Here is a 15,303-nt window from a genome sequence, read left to right as displayed (position 1 = left end):
GCGGGCGAGTGGGCGGGGCCGGGGGGGCGAGCAGGCTGAGGGCGGGGCCGGGGGCGGGGAGCCGGCTGGGGCCTGGGCCCGGGCCGAGGCTCAGGCCGCGGGCGGGGAGCCGCCTGCAGCTGGCGGGGGCGGGCGCGCGCCGGGGCTCGGTGCAGGCCCAGCCCCGGGAGGGGCCCAGCTGACTCCGCCCCCGGCCAGGAAGTGACTCAAAAAACTGTTCGTGATGTGGGGAAGAGAGGTCCCCGTTGGGTGAGGAATCGGGAAGGCCCGCCCAGATTCGGGCCCCCCGCCCTTCTTCCCTGGGCCGGGGGCGCGGGCGAAGCTGGCTGGGGCCGGCGGGCACCGAGCGGCGCCGGCGGGACTGAGGCCGCAGCGGGCGGCGAGGCGGGTAGGCGCGCTCTCCCCCGCGCCCGGGCCGCGGGAGCCAGAGGCCGCACTGCAGAGCGCAGTCGGGGGGCGGCAGCCGCCAGCGGCTATGGGCGGGGCCCGGTCCGACCCCTGGGCCCCGCGTGGGGCTCGTGGCGCGACCGAGGGGTGCAGCAGACGGCGGAGGAAGGGGGAGGGGTGGGAGTGGCTAGAACCTGGGAAATGGCTGACAAGGGACCCAGAGGACAGCCCAGTTTAAGCCCTGGTGAGGATTCATCTTTAAGAGGCCGTCTTGGACCCGGAGATTGCAGAGACCCGGAGGAGAGGGACTCTTTCGTCACCTGTCCCCTCCTTCTGGCCTCCGGACCCAGCTGGATCTGCCCCCCCCGCACCGCACCGCCCCCGCTTCCTGCTCAGGGCTGTGGTCATTTTCCAAAGGCCACACACCCATCCCAGAGAGACAGCCTTGTTTATCCATGACTTGTCTCCGGAGAGAAGGCCCTTGTGTCCAGATAATCTGACATTCCCTCCCTATCCCCAAGATGGACTGAAGTGCTGGTTATCTCTTGGGTTGTTTACCAGTTTGGTAACTAGGTGCGACCTGTTGATAGCTGGTGTAGGCCAGGAGACCAAATTTGGGGTGAGGGGACATTGAGGCTCTGAGCTGCTTTCCCTCCTTCCAGGGCTGGGCGGCCAAGGAGCCATGCCTACTTGGGGGGCTGGCTCCCCGTCCCCTGACCGTTTTGCGGTGTCTGCGGAGGCCGAGGACAAGGTGCGGGAACAGCAACCCCACGTGGAGCGCATCTTCAGGGTGGGGATGAGCGTCCTCCCGAAGGACTGTCCTGAGAACCCTCACATCTGGCTGCAGCTGGAGGGCCCCAAGGAGAACGCCAGCAGAGCCAAGGTGAACGCCTCTCCCTGACCCTTCCGGGGAAACAATGACTCCCTCCCCCGAGGAGGCAGAAGAGAGGAGGGGCTGGGGAGGATCTCCACTCTTTGCTTGTCTCACTGGCCCTGAGCTTTGAGGAACTTCCAAACTCTCTATTTGTCAAGAGTTTTGGTTTCATTTCTGCTGCGATGACCCAGATTCTGCCAGGGCTTGGAGATAAGTGACTCAGTTCAAATCAGTTTGTACTCTTTGGGAGAGAAGAGATAATCTGGTTGGGCAAGCAGGCCCCACCAAGGAATTCACTGTGGGGTGGGAGGCCACACTGATTCCTTTGGAGTTAGTCAGGACTTACAGAACGGCACGACCAAATACCATCCTTGTGGTCCTAGTTTGTTTCCTTATCTATAAAATGTGAATAATAACAGTATCCACCTCACTGAACTCATTGTGAATTAGGTAAAGCATGTAAAGCGTGAGTTCAGTAAAAGTTATCAATGATGATCGTTATGATGGAAATATACAACACACATACACACACATAAATGTTTAGAAGAGACAGCCTTTTAACCAATTAATTATAACAGTTTCTTAAGTTGAGGCAAGTTCTAAATGGAAATTCAGCCACAGGCTGTCAACTGAAAAGGCAAAGAAGTGAGTTTCTTGATCCCCTCTTAACCACCACGTTTTTCAGGATCTGTAGGGCTCCATTGCTCTGCTCAGGCATCCTGGAGCTCAGAGGAGAGCAGCGGCCCCGAAGGAGCTATTGGGCCACTTAGGATTCCAGCAGTCTCTTTTTTTTTCCTACCTCCCCTCCCCACCTTTTCCCCCAGGAGTACCTGAAGGGTCTCTGCAGCCCAGAGCTACAGAATGAAATTCACTACCCACCCAAACTGCACTGCATCTTTCTGGGAGCCCAGGGCTTCTTCCTTGATTGCCTGACTTGGAGCACATCAGCCCACCTGGTGCCGGGGGCGCCCGGCTCGCTGATGGTCAGCGGCCTGACCGAGGCCTTTGTCATGGTCCAGAGCCGAGTGGAGGAGCTGGTGGAGCGCCTGAGCTGGGACTTTCGGCTGGGGCCATCCCCTGGAGCCTCTCAGTGTGCTGGAGTGCTGAGAGAATTCTCTTCTCTGCTGCAGTCCCGGGGGGATGCCCACACAGAGGCCCTGCTGCAGCTGCCCCTTGCTGTCCAGGAAGAACTGCTGAGCCTGGTGCAAGAGGCATCCAGGGGGCAGGGGCCCCAAGCATTCCCGTCCTGGGAGTGGGGGAGCCCAGGTCTGCTGGGTGCTCAGCACCAGGGAGTCAGGAGTCCCCTGAGTGACAGCAGGGAGTCTCTGGACACAGGACCTGCAGGGTGGCAAGAGTCAAGGGGAGAGAGACATGCTATGGAGAAGGAGGGGACAAAGCACGGTGGTCCCAGGGAGATGGATTTGGGGTGGAAGGAGTGGCCCGGGGAAGAGGCCTGGGAGAGACAAGTGGCCTTCAGGCCACAGTCAGGAGGAGGAGAGGCAGGGCAGGCAGTGCCTCTGAAAGGGAAGGCCCTGGGGAAGGAGGGGGTGCCTCAGGAAAGAGGAAGGTTCTGGGTCCAGGGCGAGCCTCCTGGCACCCAGGGCCCCTGTCAGAAGGCAGCTCAGCCCCGGGGAGCCTCCCTCCTGCAGCGGCTCCATAATGGGGAAGCCTCACCTCCAAGAGTGCCCAGCCCCCCACCAGCGCCTGAACCCCCGTGGCACTGCGGAGATCGAGGGGACAGAGGAGACAGGGCAGACAAGCAGCAGGTCGTGGCTCGAGGTCGGGGGTCTCCGTGGAAACGAGGCACCCGGGGGGGTAATTTGGTGACTGGCACGCAGCGTTTCCAGGAGGCCCTCCAGGACCCTTTCACCCTGTGCCTTGCCAATGTGCCAGGCAAGCCAGACCTGCGCCATATTGTCATCGATGGCAGCAACGTGGCCATGGTGTGAGTACCTGGTGGGGCTGAGAGTCCTGGGGAGGGGGATGAGATGACGAGATGGGCAGTTGTGTTCACCTTGGGGATATGTGCGAAGTGGGGGGCAGTACAGCCAGGCTGCCAGGCCCCCCTGGGGGCCCCAGAACGCTGACCCCTTTCCACTGCAGGCATGGCCTCCAGCACTACTTCTCCAGCCGGGGCATTGCCATTGCTGTGCAGTACTTCTGGGACCGTGGCCACCGCGACATAACTGTCTTTGTGCCTCAGTGGCGTTTCAGTAGGGACTCCAAGGTCAGAGGTGAGTTGGGCCTGGTCTTTTGTGTCCGGGGGTGGGCCCTGCTTCCACCTTGAGGATAACCCCATTGTGCTCCTCTGTTTCTCTAGAGGGTCACTTCCTGCACAAGCTGTATTCCCTCAGCCTGCTCTCCCTCACTCCCTCCCGGGTCTTGGATGGCAAGAGGATCTCTTCCTATGACGACAGGTACTTGCTTCTCTCTTGGTCACAGGCTCGACATTCAAGGAGCCAAGTGGGAGACTGAGGGAGAGACAGAAGCTCCTGACCCTTCACACTGTCTGTAAGCCTGAGTCGTGGGACAAGGGTCAGTTCTCCTCCGTGAGCCCCTATGATTGGGGAGGTAAACCTGCCCTGCAGGCAGGATGAGATGGATGGTGGACAGCTCTGTTTGTCCACTCATCCTTCACTTTTCACTCATCAAACTAAAGGATGCCTCATGTTTATATAGTGCCTTACTGTCTAGAAAATACTGATTTAATGGAAAGATGGGAAAGCCAATGACATGAATAGCTGACAAATGCCTCTTACAACCTAGGTGTCCAAACACATAGAGAAATTCCTCAACCTTCTGGAAAAACCGGAGTAAATGTTCAAAATAACGATAAATGAAGAAATGCATTCCATGCATAATAAGACTGTACAAAACATGGTATTATAAGAGATAGTGAAAGATCACTGGTCTTAGAATTTGCAGGTCTGGATTTGAGTCCCAGGTTGCACAGTCATTGACTGTGGAGTCTCTTAGTGGATTAATCTCTTTGTCTCAAGGCCTCTTCCATTCATTCATCCTCCTTGTGAATGTCAAAAGAAGCTAAGGTATGTGTTTGTCTCACTCAAGGTGCTGGGCAGGAGGGCAGTGATATTCCTTAGTTTTTCATGGATCCAATCAAGTGTGGCAGAGGGTCTTACCTCTGTTGTCCAGAAATGGAGACGGAGGGTCAGAGTAGTTAACTTTCTTGAAAGGCTATGAAGTAGCAAAGGGAAAATGAGAACTTAGAGCTGCTAGCTGGTTTAACTGAAAAACACGGGGCACATTCCCTCCCCAGTGTGCACACAGCGTGGGAGATGGGCGGATTTTAAAAGCTAACTAACCAATTTAAAAAAACTAGTGACAAGTTCTTTATTCTCTAGGATTTTCGGTTTTAAATTAAAAACGAGTTTCCAAACTGAAGTGATTATATATTTTGTTTTTTCAAACACTTAGCTCTTACTCCCTAATAGGAAAATGGTATTCTACAAAAAGTTCACGTTCTCCCGATGCTATTCTGTTTTATGTCTAGATTTCACAGGTTATCTGCACTATGGAATCTTCTTTACACGTCAGCACTGACACAGTTAAAACTGAAGGTTGAGTCAGTTGTAATAAATTTTGAAGGCACATGTCTGTACAGTTGTGTACGTCCTGATAGGCAGACAGCACGATATGAATTTGGAATTTTGCCTAGTTACAGTGAAAAACACAGTGGCACGTAGCACAGGCCTACTGAATACTGCGGAACAACGTATGATGTAACGTGATAATAGTATTGAAATATGCTTAACTTGAAAATACCTTTTGTACATTATATGATACCATATACGTTTTTATGTCATCTTCTTAATTTGTTTCCCAGACAGAAACTTAGAACCAGACACCTGTCACACCGAATCCTGATTACTAGTTCTCTCTATACCACACTGTCTTTCAAATACTGACTGCCTGCTTAGTACTAGGTGCGGAGGCCTGCCGAAGGAAGCAGGAATGCAGGGAATCAGGGAAGACCTGATTCTCGACTTCAAAGAGCCCAAAGAAACTGTAAACCAAACAGTACAGAATGGAGAGGAAAGGGATCCCCCTTCTGGCTGGGGTTTTGTGGGAAGAGAAGGCTTTGAGAGTTTTTGTTGATTGGTTGACAAGGACATGGGATGCGTTGGAGCTCTGGGTTTTAAACCTGTTAAAAAGGACTCACCTCATGAGTCCTACCCCAGTCCTGTGGAATCAGAATTACTAGAGTGGGGCCCAGGCATCTATTTTTTTAAAGTTCCCCTGGTGATTCCGTTCATCAGGGAGGTTGGGGAAGCACCTTCCAGATGGAGGGAATAGTTTGAGAAACATGGAAGCCGGACAGCATGGGGCATGTTGGAAGGACAGGGTGTAATCTGATCATTGACTTTGGCAGGAGCTGAGTACATTAGGGAGTATGGGGCGAGATAAGGCCGTAAGAGTGGCTTGGAGCTGGGTTCTAGACGGCCTTGGCTGCCAGGCCTGGGCATGTGGAAATATTCGGTAGATAAAGGGCATGTCTGGAAGACTTTTGTGGAGGGAAGACCATGTTCTTGGGGGGGGGTTCAGGAGAGACTGGAGGGTGGTAAGTGGCTGGGGGCAGGGGAGCCCCTCATCAGGAGGCTATGCAGTAGTACCACGCTTGCAATGTCCAAGTAGCTCAGATGGTAATGGTGGGACTGGAAAGGAAGGAAGCAGAGTGGAAAGGCTTTCAGAGGAGGAGCATGATGGATCTGTGACTGATTCATGGGGGCACGGTGGAAGAAGACAGAGCCAGAGCCAGATCTTTCTGTCTCACACTAATGAGGCACAGAGTGTTGAGGATGGTGGTGACTTGAGGGGATGCTGTTGGGGAACCACGATGGATTCATCTTTCATGGGTTTCCTTTCTACCCCATGGCGCCCGTATGCAGTCAGTCACCTGGTGGCTGGATCAAGGTGAGGGGGCCAGATCTCCATCACCAGAAGTGGGTCCCGGGAGTCGATAACGCTCTTTGGGGTTGGGACCTTGGAGAATCCCAATATGGCTGCTGTGGCTTTCGTGACAGGTTCATGGTGAAGCTGGCTGAAGAGACGGATGGGATCATTGTCTCCAATGACCAGTTCCGGGACCTGGCAGAGGAGTCTGAGAAGTGGATGGCAATCATTAGAGAGCGGTGAGGGAGCCCTCCCCTGAGCACAGGGCACGGACTCAGACCTTTCTCTAAAACCAGCTCTGCTGTGCCACCGGGTGAGGACTCTGGGAAGGGGCTGACATTGCTTTGCGAAGGATGGTAGCTGGCAGCTTCTGATGGTGTTGGTCTTAACTGTCCGGGAGGTGGGCAGAGGCCCCTCTGTGACCACACATTCCCTGTGCCCATCCAGCCTGCTGCCCTTCACCTTCGTGGGAAACCTCTTCATGGTGCCTGATGACCCATTGGGGCGAAATGGCCCTACACTGGATGAGTTCCTGAAGAAGCCGGTCAGGTAATGCCTCAGACTCTCCTAGGCAGCCCTGGCTTTTGCTCTGCAGGGGCCTTGCAGGCCTGGAGAATTGGGGGAAGAATGACCTCAATCTGGGACAGCTTTATTCTGTAGTAGTTCAAGTTGCCTTGGGCTTGGCCCAAGGAATCCTGACTCAGACCCTCCTGGCTGGGAGGGAAACTCCTGTTTCCTGTTTTCCCTAATCAGTGTGTTGGATGGAGTTATTTGGAAGGTGGTTGCTTTTACTTATAGCCAGCTGCATTGAGCATGCCCTCTGTTGGACATAAAGTGATTAATTGATTAGAACTAGATAGTGGCAGGTTCACCTTCCAGGTTCCAAAGGAACAGGCCATCTTCCCTTCAGAAGTGGGTTGATACTGCCCCTCAGTGGTCAGTTTCTGGAACTTCAGGGTCGCTCCCCAGAGCCCAGACTGGGCAGGGCAGTTAACTGGGAGTGGAGAGCAGGGAGGCCCACTGGGCTCTAACCTCCCTCGAGGATGCTTATCAGCTCTTCCTGTTCCCTCTGCTGCTTCCCAGGGCACAGGGGTCTTCTAAGGCTCAGCATTCTGCCAAGGGCTTCACAGAACACAGTAATCAGCAGCAGGGGAGAAAAGAAGAGGAAAAAGGCAGTGGTGGCATTCGGAAGACGCGGGAGACAGAGCGGCTCCGGCGCCAACTGCTGGAGGTGTTTTGGGGCCAGGATCACAAGGTGGACTTCATCCTGCAGCGGGAGCCGTACTGCCGGGACATCAACCAGCTCTCCGAGGCCCTGCTCAGTCTCAACTTTTGAGCCTCACCTGTCTTGGTGACTGCCACCCCGTCAGCTCCAGCCTCATCCAGCTCAGCTCATTCTGTGAGGGTCCCTCTGCTGCTCAGACCCTGACCCAGTCTCACCCTGAGTTGGTGCTTTGTGTCAGGGAAGCACCAAGGAAGCGCATTCGTGTGTGGGGAATGCTCTTGCCTGGGGCACTTTGGGGACAGGTCTGTAAGGTGACCTGATCTCATCTTGAGTCAGGGCCTCAACCAGCTCTCAGGAGGTTCTGCTCAGCCTTAACTTCTTAACCTTGCCTTATGCAGGGTTTCTGTAGGGAATGGGGGCTGCTGGGAAGGGTGGGTCATGGAGATGGGGACTGTCGGCCCCTCCTCCACGCTGAGCTGGGGATGGAGGCAAGGGTGGGTGAGAGGGGAATGTAGAACAGGTGGCCAGGAAGCTAAGCCTTTCCTCCTCCTGGCTGCTGCTCTGATGGCCAGAGGACAGGACGAGTCCCAGGCCTGGCTGGGCTCCTGGGCGCATCAAAGGGAATGCTGGGCCCTGGAAAGGCTAGTGTTACGGGCTCTGGGTCACAGTGGGGCAGCAGGGATCTGGTGGAGAAGGCAGAGGGAGAGTTGGCTTCTGGTCTCAGCTATGCCTGCCTGTGACCTTGATTGATCTTGGTCTTTACTTCCGCCTACAAGTCAGGGGTAAAAATGCCTGTTGGGAGGAGAGATGAGAACGTGGAGGAAAGCTCCTTGGAGGAAAGGTACTTGGACCAAGCCTCAGGTGTGTCTGTCTGTGGTTGCACAGGCTTCCTAACCAAAACCTCACTTTCAGAGAGCTGAGGGTCCTCTGTCCCCAGGACCTGTGCCCTAGATTTTTTACACTGCATCAGTATAATGTGCCCTATAATGGCTGCGTCCCTTTTGGGCAACCCCCCCCCCCAAATCCACATTTACAAAATGGTTAATTAGGGGTGACTGTTTGCATTACCAGAAAACTCTCAGGGTTCCTTCCTATCAATGGCAGCTCTCCTGTTGCATTCAGGTGTTTGTTTACAGTTGAACGAACGTGTCAGAAAGTCCGCAGTCCCCGGTTAATGCACTTGCTCGAGAGTTGAGCAGTCACCAAACCAATGAAGCCATGTTCTGCGAGGAAAATGTTCATGTGACCTGACCCTAGCATCTTCTTTACAGAACATATATGCTGCATAAAGCGAGACCCACTTCTGCTCTGTGTGTGCGTGTATGCGGATGGGAGGGTTTATAGAGTTTGTATCTAGAGGAACCAATCTGGAAAACGAAAATTGAAGAATCAGAGTCAGAAGGTACTTGACTGGCCACCAGACCAGCTGCTGTCACCTCAGGACATTCTCTTTCCTCCTTGATTCCTACAGGTCATTGTCCTGTATCTGCTTGAAGTCCTCCTGTACCAGGGAATTGACTGCCTCCGAGGCAGCACACCCATCCGTGGACAGTACTAGTCAGTCCTTCCTTTAGTGCATCCCCAAATATGCTTTTCTGTTACTTCTACCTTTGAGGCCAGTCATTCCGTCAGGAACAGTACAGAGCCAGTCAACTTCCTAAAGAGTCCAAAACCAGATAAAGAAGTAAGACAGGTGTCCCTGGATTCTGTGCTGTCTGGGCCCTGCAGCAAGTCCCTGGACATGGCCCTCTTTTTAGGCTGATTTCTGTTCCCTGAGTGGCACAGGGAGTTGAAATCACCCCAGATCCTTGTATCAGCAACTAGCATGTGGAGCTGAATGATGATGGAGAGGGTCCTAGGGTCCCAGTTTCTTTGCCCCTCCCCATTGGCGAGATCCACCACTACACTGCACTGAGCTGGGCTGGGGGCAGGCGAGTTGGAGAGGCTAGTCGGGGTGGTAACAGTGATTCAAAGACAACCCATAGTCCCCTCAGAAGAAAGGAGATTGGTTAATATGGCCTGAATTGGGGGCTAGGGGAACTGCTTCTGGTCAAACTGTGGCAGAAACCAGGGTCGATAAAAAGGGAGAGGCTCCTTGATGAATACTTGGGACTCTTTTTCCCTGAAAGGATTGAGTTTGTAGCTTTTGATAGGTTCCTTGTACCTTTCACTTTCAATGCTCGTGGGTATGCAGTGGGCTCGAGGTATCTTCTGTCCCTTTGTGCTAGGGATCCTGGTTGACTGAAGTGGCCCCAGTCAGATGAGAGGCAAGTCCTTATCTTTTGACAGTCCTAAAGCTTTGCACAGCTTTGTCCTGCTGCAGCCTGATGAACTGGGGCCAGTGTGTGATTGCTTTATCAATTCACTGCTGTTCAGTGACAGACTGAAGGCTGTCCTGGACTTGGGCCTTGTCCCTTCCTCTGCTGGCATCCTAATGGCACTGCGTGAAACAAGTATGCAGGGTGACCACAGAGCCCACTGGAAATGGATCACCATTCTTTTTGCCTCTACCTTTGTCATAACCTCGTGCCTCAAATTTGTTGCCAGCTCTTTTGGCAATGGAGGGACCAAGAAGGGAGATGTTGCACGTTGTAACTTTCAAAACCCCGTGTAAAGTAAAGGGTCTTCTAGGATGGCACTTCTTGAAATAAATTTCAGAACCTAGGCCAAAGAGATGAGCTGAAGCTAGTGAGATGATTTATCTTTATTGCCTAAACCGCGGAACATTCTCTACACAGCAAAAAGGAGAAATGGGCCAGGAACAGGACATGCAGGGAAACCAAACTTGGGAATTTATTTAGGAGCAGTTGAAGAGGTTAAGGTCCCAACTTGATGAGACTGCAACCTTGAAACAGCGGACAGTCTCTCAGTTAAATAAGATGAGGCAACAGGACAATGAGAAAGAAAGAGGACTCCCTAAGAACCAGATGGTTTCAGGTTTCAAGTAGAGGAGAACCTGAGCTCATAGTTTCTCATTAGGAAGCCCTCGCTGAGGGACAGGCAACAGGCCCTTCCTTGAGCCTCCCCCACCTAGCCTATGACTTCCTTCAAGGCGGCCCCCAGCTCTGGGAAAGAATACTGGTAGCCAGCAGCCAGTGTCCGCCTTGGGACCACCTTCTGGCCCTCCAGCAGCATGATGGCACGTTCTCGCCCAAAGACAGCTTGTACCACAGTGCTGGGGAGAGGGATGAAGGCTGGGCGGCCCAGGGCTGTGCCCAAGGCCCGGGCAAACTCAGCGTTGGTAGTGGAGGAGGCTGGAGCCACTCCGTTCAGGACCCCTTGCACGTGGCTTGCTTCAAGGGCATGGGCCAGGATTCCCGCCAAGTCTCTGATGTGAATCCAGGGGAAGAACTGGTGGCCTGAGCCGATGGGGCCCCCCAGGCCCAGGCGGAAGGGCAGCAGCATGTGACCAATGGCACCGCCTCCACGGCCCAGCACAACCCCTAGAGCAGGCAAGAAGGACAGTACAGGAAGGCCCCTCAGCCTCCAGGCAGTCCCACTGTTCCTCCCTGCTTCCCCTTCCTCACCTTTTCCCCATGCTGACTTTGCTTTGTGGCAGGCAAGGGGTGTGGCTCTCTTTGGGATGTCCCGCCCTCCCACCTGTATGTTAGCTAGAAGTGGAGGCATCCTCTGTAAGCCCAGCTCCCCTTATCCGCCCCCCCCTCCCAGCCCAGAGAAGACATTCCAACCCTGTCTGATACCCAGGCCCCTGGTTCTCACCGGAGCGCACCACCACTTGGCGTGTAGAATCTCCAGGAAGCCTCGCTGCAGCTTCCCATTTGGTTACAAGGTTGGAGAAGAAGTCAAAATCTCCTCCTGGGCTGTCTTCATCATACTCGGCTGTCAGGCTGGGCTGGTAGTAAGCTGCCGGTGGAACAGCACTTGTTTGCTCTGGGTGTCCTTGGTCCTGTCTGGCCCTTTGCAGTCAAGGCTCCCCTTGGCCTCACCCTCCTTGGCCCTTGGGATCTCCCCATGGGAACTCAGAGCCATGGATATTTTCCCCTTGATCTTCTCCATGAGCTGACCTGTTCTGGCCCTGGAGTCATTCTTATTTCTAGTTATGGGGCTAAGCTGAGGTGCTAGAGTGAGAAGCTAAGAACAAAGACGGGTGCCAGACTGCCTTGAGTTTTAATCTCAGCTCCACCATTTATTAACTCTGTGACTTCAGGCAAATTACATAACCTCTCTGTGCAGAATTTTTGCATCTTTAAAATGGGAATAATAGTACCTACCGCATAGGTTTCTCGTGAGGATTAAATGTAATATGTGCAAATCACTTAGAATAGTGGCTAATGTGTGTGTGTATATATTTGTTATTTGGTCCCAAAGGTAAAATACAAGAATCAAGAATTCTGTTCCTAAAGAACTGTGCTATAAGAAATAAGGGACCTGGGGCTTCCCTGGTGGCGCAGCGGTTAAGAATCCCCCTGCCAGTGCAGGGGACATGGGTTCAAGTCCTGGTCCGGGAAGATCCCACATGCCGTGGAGCAACTAAGCCTGTGCGCCACAACTACTGAGCCTGCGCTCTAGAGCCTGCGAGCCACAACTACTGAGCCCGCGTGCCACAACTACTGAGCCCGCGTGCCACAACTACCGAAGCCCGTGCGCCTAGAGCCCGTGCTCTGCAACAAGAGAAGCCACCGCAATGAGAAGCCCGCGCACTGCAACAAAGAGTAGCCCCCGCTCGCCGCAACTAGAGAAAGCCCACGCGCAGCAACAAAGACCCAACACAGCCAAAAATAAATAAATAAATAAATAAATTAAAAAAAAAAAAAAAAAAGAAATAAGGGACCTGCAAGTAGGTGGGACTTTCCCTGGCACTGGGAGCAGTGCCACTCCCCTCACTTTCTCTGAGGTCCCCATTTCTCAGTGAAAGTACACAAAAGTCAGGAGAAATATGCATGGAATGAGGGCCTAGGTAGTTCCCGTGCTTGGAAAAGACCAGCACTCTGGGGCCTGAGTTGCCCCTCACTGTGCTCCCTCCTTTCCCTGGCTAGTCTAAGGGTTGGTGGTGTGGGACATACCTACACCTGTGACTAAGACCCAGGCCTGGGGGGATTGTGGGGCCTTGGCAATGGCTCTAGCCAGCATTTGGGTGGTCTCCAGGCGGCTGCTGAGAACCTCTTTTTGGAAGGCTTCATTCCACCTGCAGGAGAAACGGGGGAAATAAAATGCCACTAAATACATGCACATACCCTTCCTTCCCTCTCCTTTCCTGGGGCCCATCCATATCCGTTTCTAATAAAACCCTGCATTGCAGCTTAGAGAAATGGTCCATCTCTTCTGTAGAAGGAAAAGGTATGCCGACTTTGGGCATCCTGAGTGGGGAGTAAGGTCCACCAGCTGGGCGGGAAGACGGGCAAGTGGGTGTGGAGGAGTGGGGGTGGGGGAATGAGCAGTCCGGGATATGGGTTGAGTTCTCAATCTGGAAGTCCCATTCTCCACAGCTCACAGGTTCTCCTCAGAGTCGGCCCTCTCCTCCCTCTGCTCTGAAGGATGTCAGCTTCAGGGCCCGCCTGACCTTCGGAGAGGGTTGAGGATGTTCTCTCCCGCCAGGTTGACGGCGGCATCGCAGTGGGGCAGCCCCGACGTAGCGAGCTCATCCTGTTGCAGAAAGCACACAGTGCCCGCGAGCCCTCGCCCTGCGCCACCAAACTAGGCCCCCCCACCCCCCATGCTTCCAGAATTTGGACATACCCACGTGATCCGACCGGGCCCTGGCTTTCGGGAGACCAAAGTCACTTCGTGGCCCCTGGCCTTCAGCAGCTGGGTTAGGGCTGTCCCAATGAAGCCCGTCCCGCCACCTGATCAGAAAATGAGAGGTGTTTACCCTCCCGGGGGCGCCTTGCATCCCCACGTGGCCCCCTCTTCCGGTGCCCTCCCATCTGACGCCAGACTTCTCCCCTCCTCGCCCCCTCCCCGCGATGCAGAGGTGACACAGGTCACAGAGCTTAGGGAGATTCGGCTTCTCGGGCTCTGAGGCCAAGGCCAGGTTGCCTGTGCACGAGACGGTGCCCTCTCTCAGAAACGGCCTCCTAGCCCTCAACTTCTGGCTATGTTTTCTTTGTATAAACCGGCCTCCTCCCACTCCCCCTTCCTGCCCTCCCTCACCCACAAGAACCCTCATAGCGACCAGGACCTCACGCGCCTGCGCAAGATTTACAGTCCACCTCCTCTAGGACGACCGCAGCCTTTCTGCGCATGCGTCTTTCGGGAAGCGCCCTCCACTTGTGGGGCGGGCAGGACTGGGCGTGGCCCTGCCTGGCGACCCGGAAGAATTCGTAGTGAAGGCTGTATATTTCACTGCAAGGAGAGGCGGGGATCTTGGCAAGGAGGCCGGGGGGTGGAGAAATAGACTGAGGGGGCGGGGAAAGAAGGGGAGGAGGCGGAGGAGGGAAGATTTTAGTGTAGAAAAAACCTTTGACCTAAAGTTCGAAGCTGCTCAATCCTCCGGCTTCTGGCTGTCTCTTCAGTGTGGTGGATACGTAGTACAAGAGAATCCGCCCAGAGGTACAATGGATTTCTTTCTACCCGGCCTATTATTTCACCTTTTCTTCTCCCTGTTCCGGCTCCTTCCTGTCGGCATTTAAACGTTCTCAAGTTCCCCTCGACTTAAAATAACCCTTCTCCAGCGCTCTTCTTCCTCCGCTAATGTCCTATCTTTCTCTTTAACTTCATAGCCAAACTTCTTAAAAGAGTGGTGTCCATTTTCTACTTCTACTTCACATCCGTCTGGCTTTGCCTTTATCATTCATTGCCCCTCTCGCCAATATCACTAATTTCCCACGTGTCACCAAGACTAATGCCTAGTTTTCAGTCGTTTTTCTTGACCTCTGTATCACTGGACACTTGCTGACTCCTCCCTCCCTTTGGAAATGCTCTTTTCTCGGCCTCAAGGAAAGCCACACTCTCTTCTGGGTCTTTCGCCCAGCTTTATTCAGTCTGTGTTGCTTGCTCCACCTCCTCTAAGGTCTTACAATGTTGATATTCCTCAAAGCTGGATCCTACGGATCTTCCTTTCTTCCCATTGTGCACTTTCTCCCAAGAATCTACCTCGGTGAATTCGGTTACCAGTTTTTTCAAAGAAGACTTCCCGAATCGCCTATGAACTATAGGAGAGCCTCAGAGCTCCTGAATCCTATAAAAACTTCCCACTGGATATATCTTCTTGGATATCTAAAACCCTTTTGATTTTACTTACTAAATATCTCCCAGATCCATCTATTTCTATCTCTGCCACCATGACTCTTCTTCAAGTTATTATCCTCTTTGGTCTATTTTATGCAATAGTCTCTTTAATAGATTTCTGCTTCTGCATGTTTTTTTCTCTCCAAACTGTTCCACACACTGCAAGTGGAATGATCTTTTAAAAGTATGTGGGGGAATTCCCTGGTGGTCCAGTGGTTAAGACTCTGTGCTTCCAATGCAGGGGGCCTGGGTTTGGTCCCTGGTTAGGGAACTAGATCCCACATGCATGCTGCAACTAAGAGTTAGCATGCCGCAAATAAAGAATCTGCATGCTGCTACTAAAGATCCCACATGCCGCAACGAAGATACTGCACACAGCAACGAAGATCCCACATGCCGCAACTAAGACCCAGCGCGGCCAAATAAATAAATATTTAAAAATATATATATAAAAAAAAAATGTGGGCGGAACACTTTGTGGCATATGAATCCTGAAACACTCCCGTTACAAATGGATATGCTGGATAGAATTGAACACATCTTCACTTAAATGCATGGTCGAGTTAGCTAGAAAATAAAAGAACTCTCCAGAGACCAAAAACAAAGTGTGCTTTGGGACTGAGGCTATCTTGTGTGTTGTCAGTCAGTCTTTGTAACCTAGAGACCTGGTTGACAGGAGACAATACCTGGGACAGTGAGGGGGTGGGGAGCTGTGGGG

General features: G+C 53.2%; 3 protein-coding genes across 9 annotated transcripts in view; 2 read left to right on the top strand and 1 right to left on the bottom strand.

Moving 5' to 3' along the window:
- Positions 1-163: 163 nt before the first annotated feature.
- On the top strand, positions 164-10,075 carry KHNYN (KH and NYN domain containing). 3 transcript variants are annotated; one of them, XM_068546886.1, is made up of 8 exons: positions 164-388; positions 1,050-1,270; positions 2,086-3,206; positions 3,365-3,495; positions 3,582-3,678; positions 6,304-6,411; positions 6,620-6,721; positions 7,256-10,075. In XM_068546886.1, exons 2-8 carry the CDS (start codon positions 1,070-1,072, stop codon positions 7,506-7,508), a joined length of 2,013 nt encoding a protein of 670 aa, XP_068402987.1. In that variant the 5' UTR covers positions 164-388; positions 1,050-1,069; the 3' UTR covers positions 7,509-10,075. The 3 variants fall into 3 exon arrangements, 2 of the variants coding, with proteins under 2 accessions (XP_068402987.1, XP_068402978.1); XM_068546877.1 differs by lacking the exon at positions 164-388 and adding an exon at positions 579-631; XR_011074336.1 differs by lacking the exons at positions 164-388; positions 7,256-10,075 and adding an exon at positions 573-631 and having other exon boundaries at positions 6,304-6,485; positions 6,620-6,698.
- Positions 10,076-10,083: 8 nt separating this feature from the next.
- SDR39U1 (short chain dehydrogenase/reductase family 39U member 1) lies at positions 10,084-13,569 on the bottom strand. 3 transcript variants are annotated; one of them, XM_068546904.1, is made up of 6 exons: positions 13,509-13,534; positions 13,095-13,201; positions 12,919-13,001; positions 12,422-12,543; positions 11,118-11,261; positions 10,084-10,840 (listed from the first exon to the last, which is right to left on the bottom strand). In XM_068546904.1, the coding sequence occupies exons 1-6, from the start codon at positions 13,522-13,524 to the stop codon at positions 10,428-10,430; spliced, it is 885 nt and encodes a 294-aa protein (XP_068403005.1). In that variant the 5' UTR covers positions 13,525-13,534; the 3' UTR covers positions 10,084-10,427. The 3 variants fall into 3 exon arrangements, with proteins under 3 accessions (XP_068403005.1, XP_068403013.1, XP_068403021.1); XM_068546912.1 differs by lacking the exons at positions 12,919-13,001; positions 13,509-13,534 and adding an exon at positions 13,537-13,569; XM_068546920.1 differs by lacking the exons at positions 12,919-13,001; positions 13,095-13,201; positions 13,509-13,534 and adding an exon at positions 12,850-12,918.
- Positions 13,570-13,784: 215 nt separating this feature from the next.
- The window catches only part of LOC137766473 (cathepsin G-like), a 29,222-nt gene continuing 27,703 nt past the window's right edge, over positions 13,785-15,303 (top strand). For all 3 annotated transcript variants that reach the window (XM_068546842.1, XM_068546851.1, XM_068546813.1), the window contains exon 1: positions 13,785-13,907. The gene's annotated coding sequence lies outside the window, so the exon portion shown is untranslated. The remainder of the gene's footprint in view (positions 13,908-15,303) is intronic.

This window comes from Eschrichtius robustus, chromosome 1, assembly GCF_028021215.1.
Source record: "Eschrichtius robustus isolate mEscRob2 chromosome 1, mEscRob2.pri, whole genome shotgun sequence".
NCBI lineage: Eukaryota > Metazoa > Chordata > Mammalia > Artiodactyla > Eschrichtiidae > Eschrichtius > Eschrichtius robustus.
The sequence above is the reverse complement of the archived record's forward strand: the minus strand, read 5'-3'. Positions and strand labels throughout refer to the sequence as shown.

Coding starts and splice junctions, on each gene's coding strand:
- KHNYN (XM_068546877.1), top strand. CDS start 589: ATGGCTGACAAGGGACCCAGAGGACAGCCCAGTTTAAGCCCTG. Junction 3,207..3,364: donor GGCAGCAACGTGGCCATGGT/GTGAGTACCTGG, acceptor TTTCCACTGCAG/GCATGGCCTCCAGCACTACT. Junction 3,679..6,303: donor ATCTCTTCCTATGACGACAG/GTACTTGCTTCT, acceptor CTTTCGTGACAG/GTTCATGGTGAAGCTGGCTG.
- SDR39U1 (XM_068546904.1), bottom strand. Junction 12,544..12,918: donor ATCCTCAACCCTCTCCGAAG/GTCAGGCGGGCC, acceptor TTTCTCCTGCAG/GTGGAATGAAGCCTTCCAAA. Junction 11,262..12,421: donor GGTCTTAGTCACAGGTGTAG/GTATGTCCCACA, acceptor TTCCACCGGCAG/CTTACTACCAGCCCAGCCTG.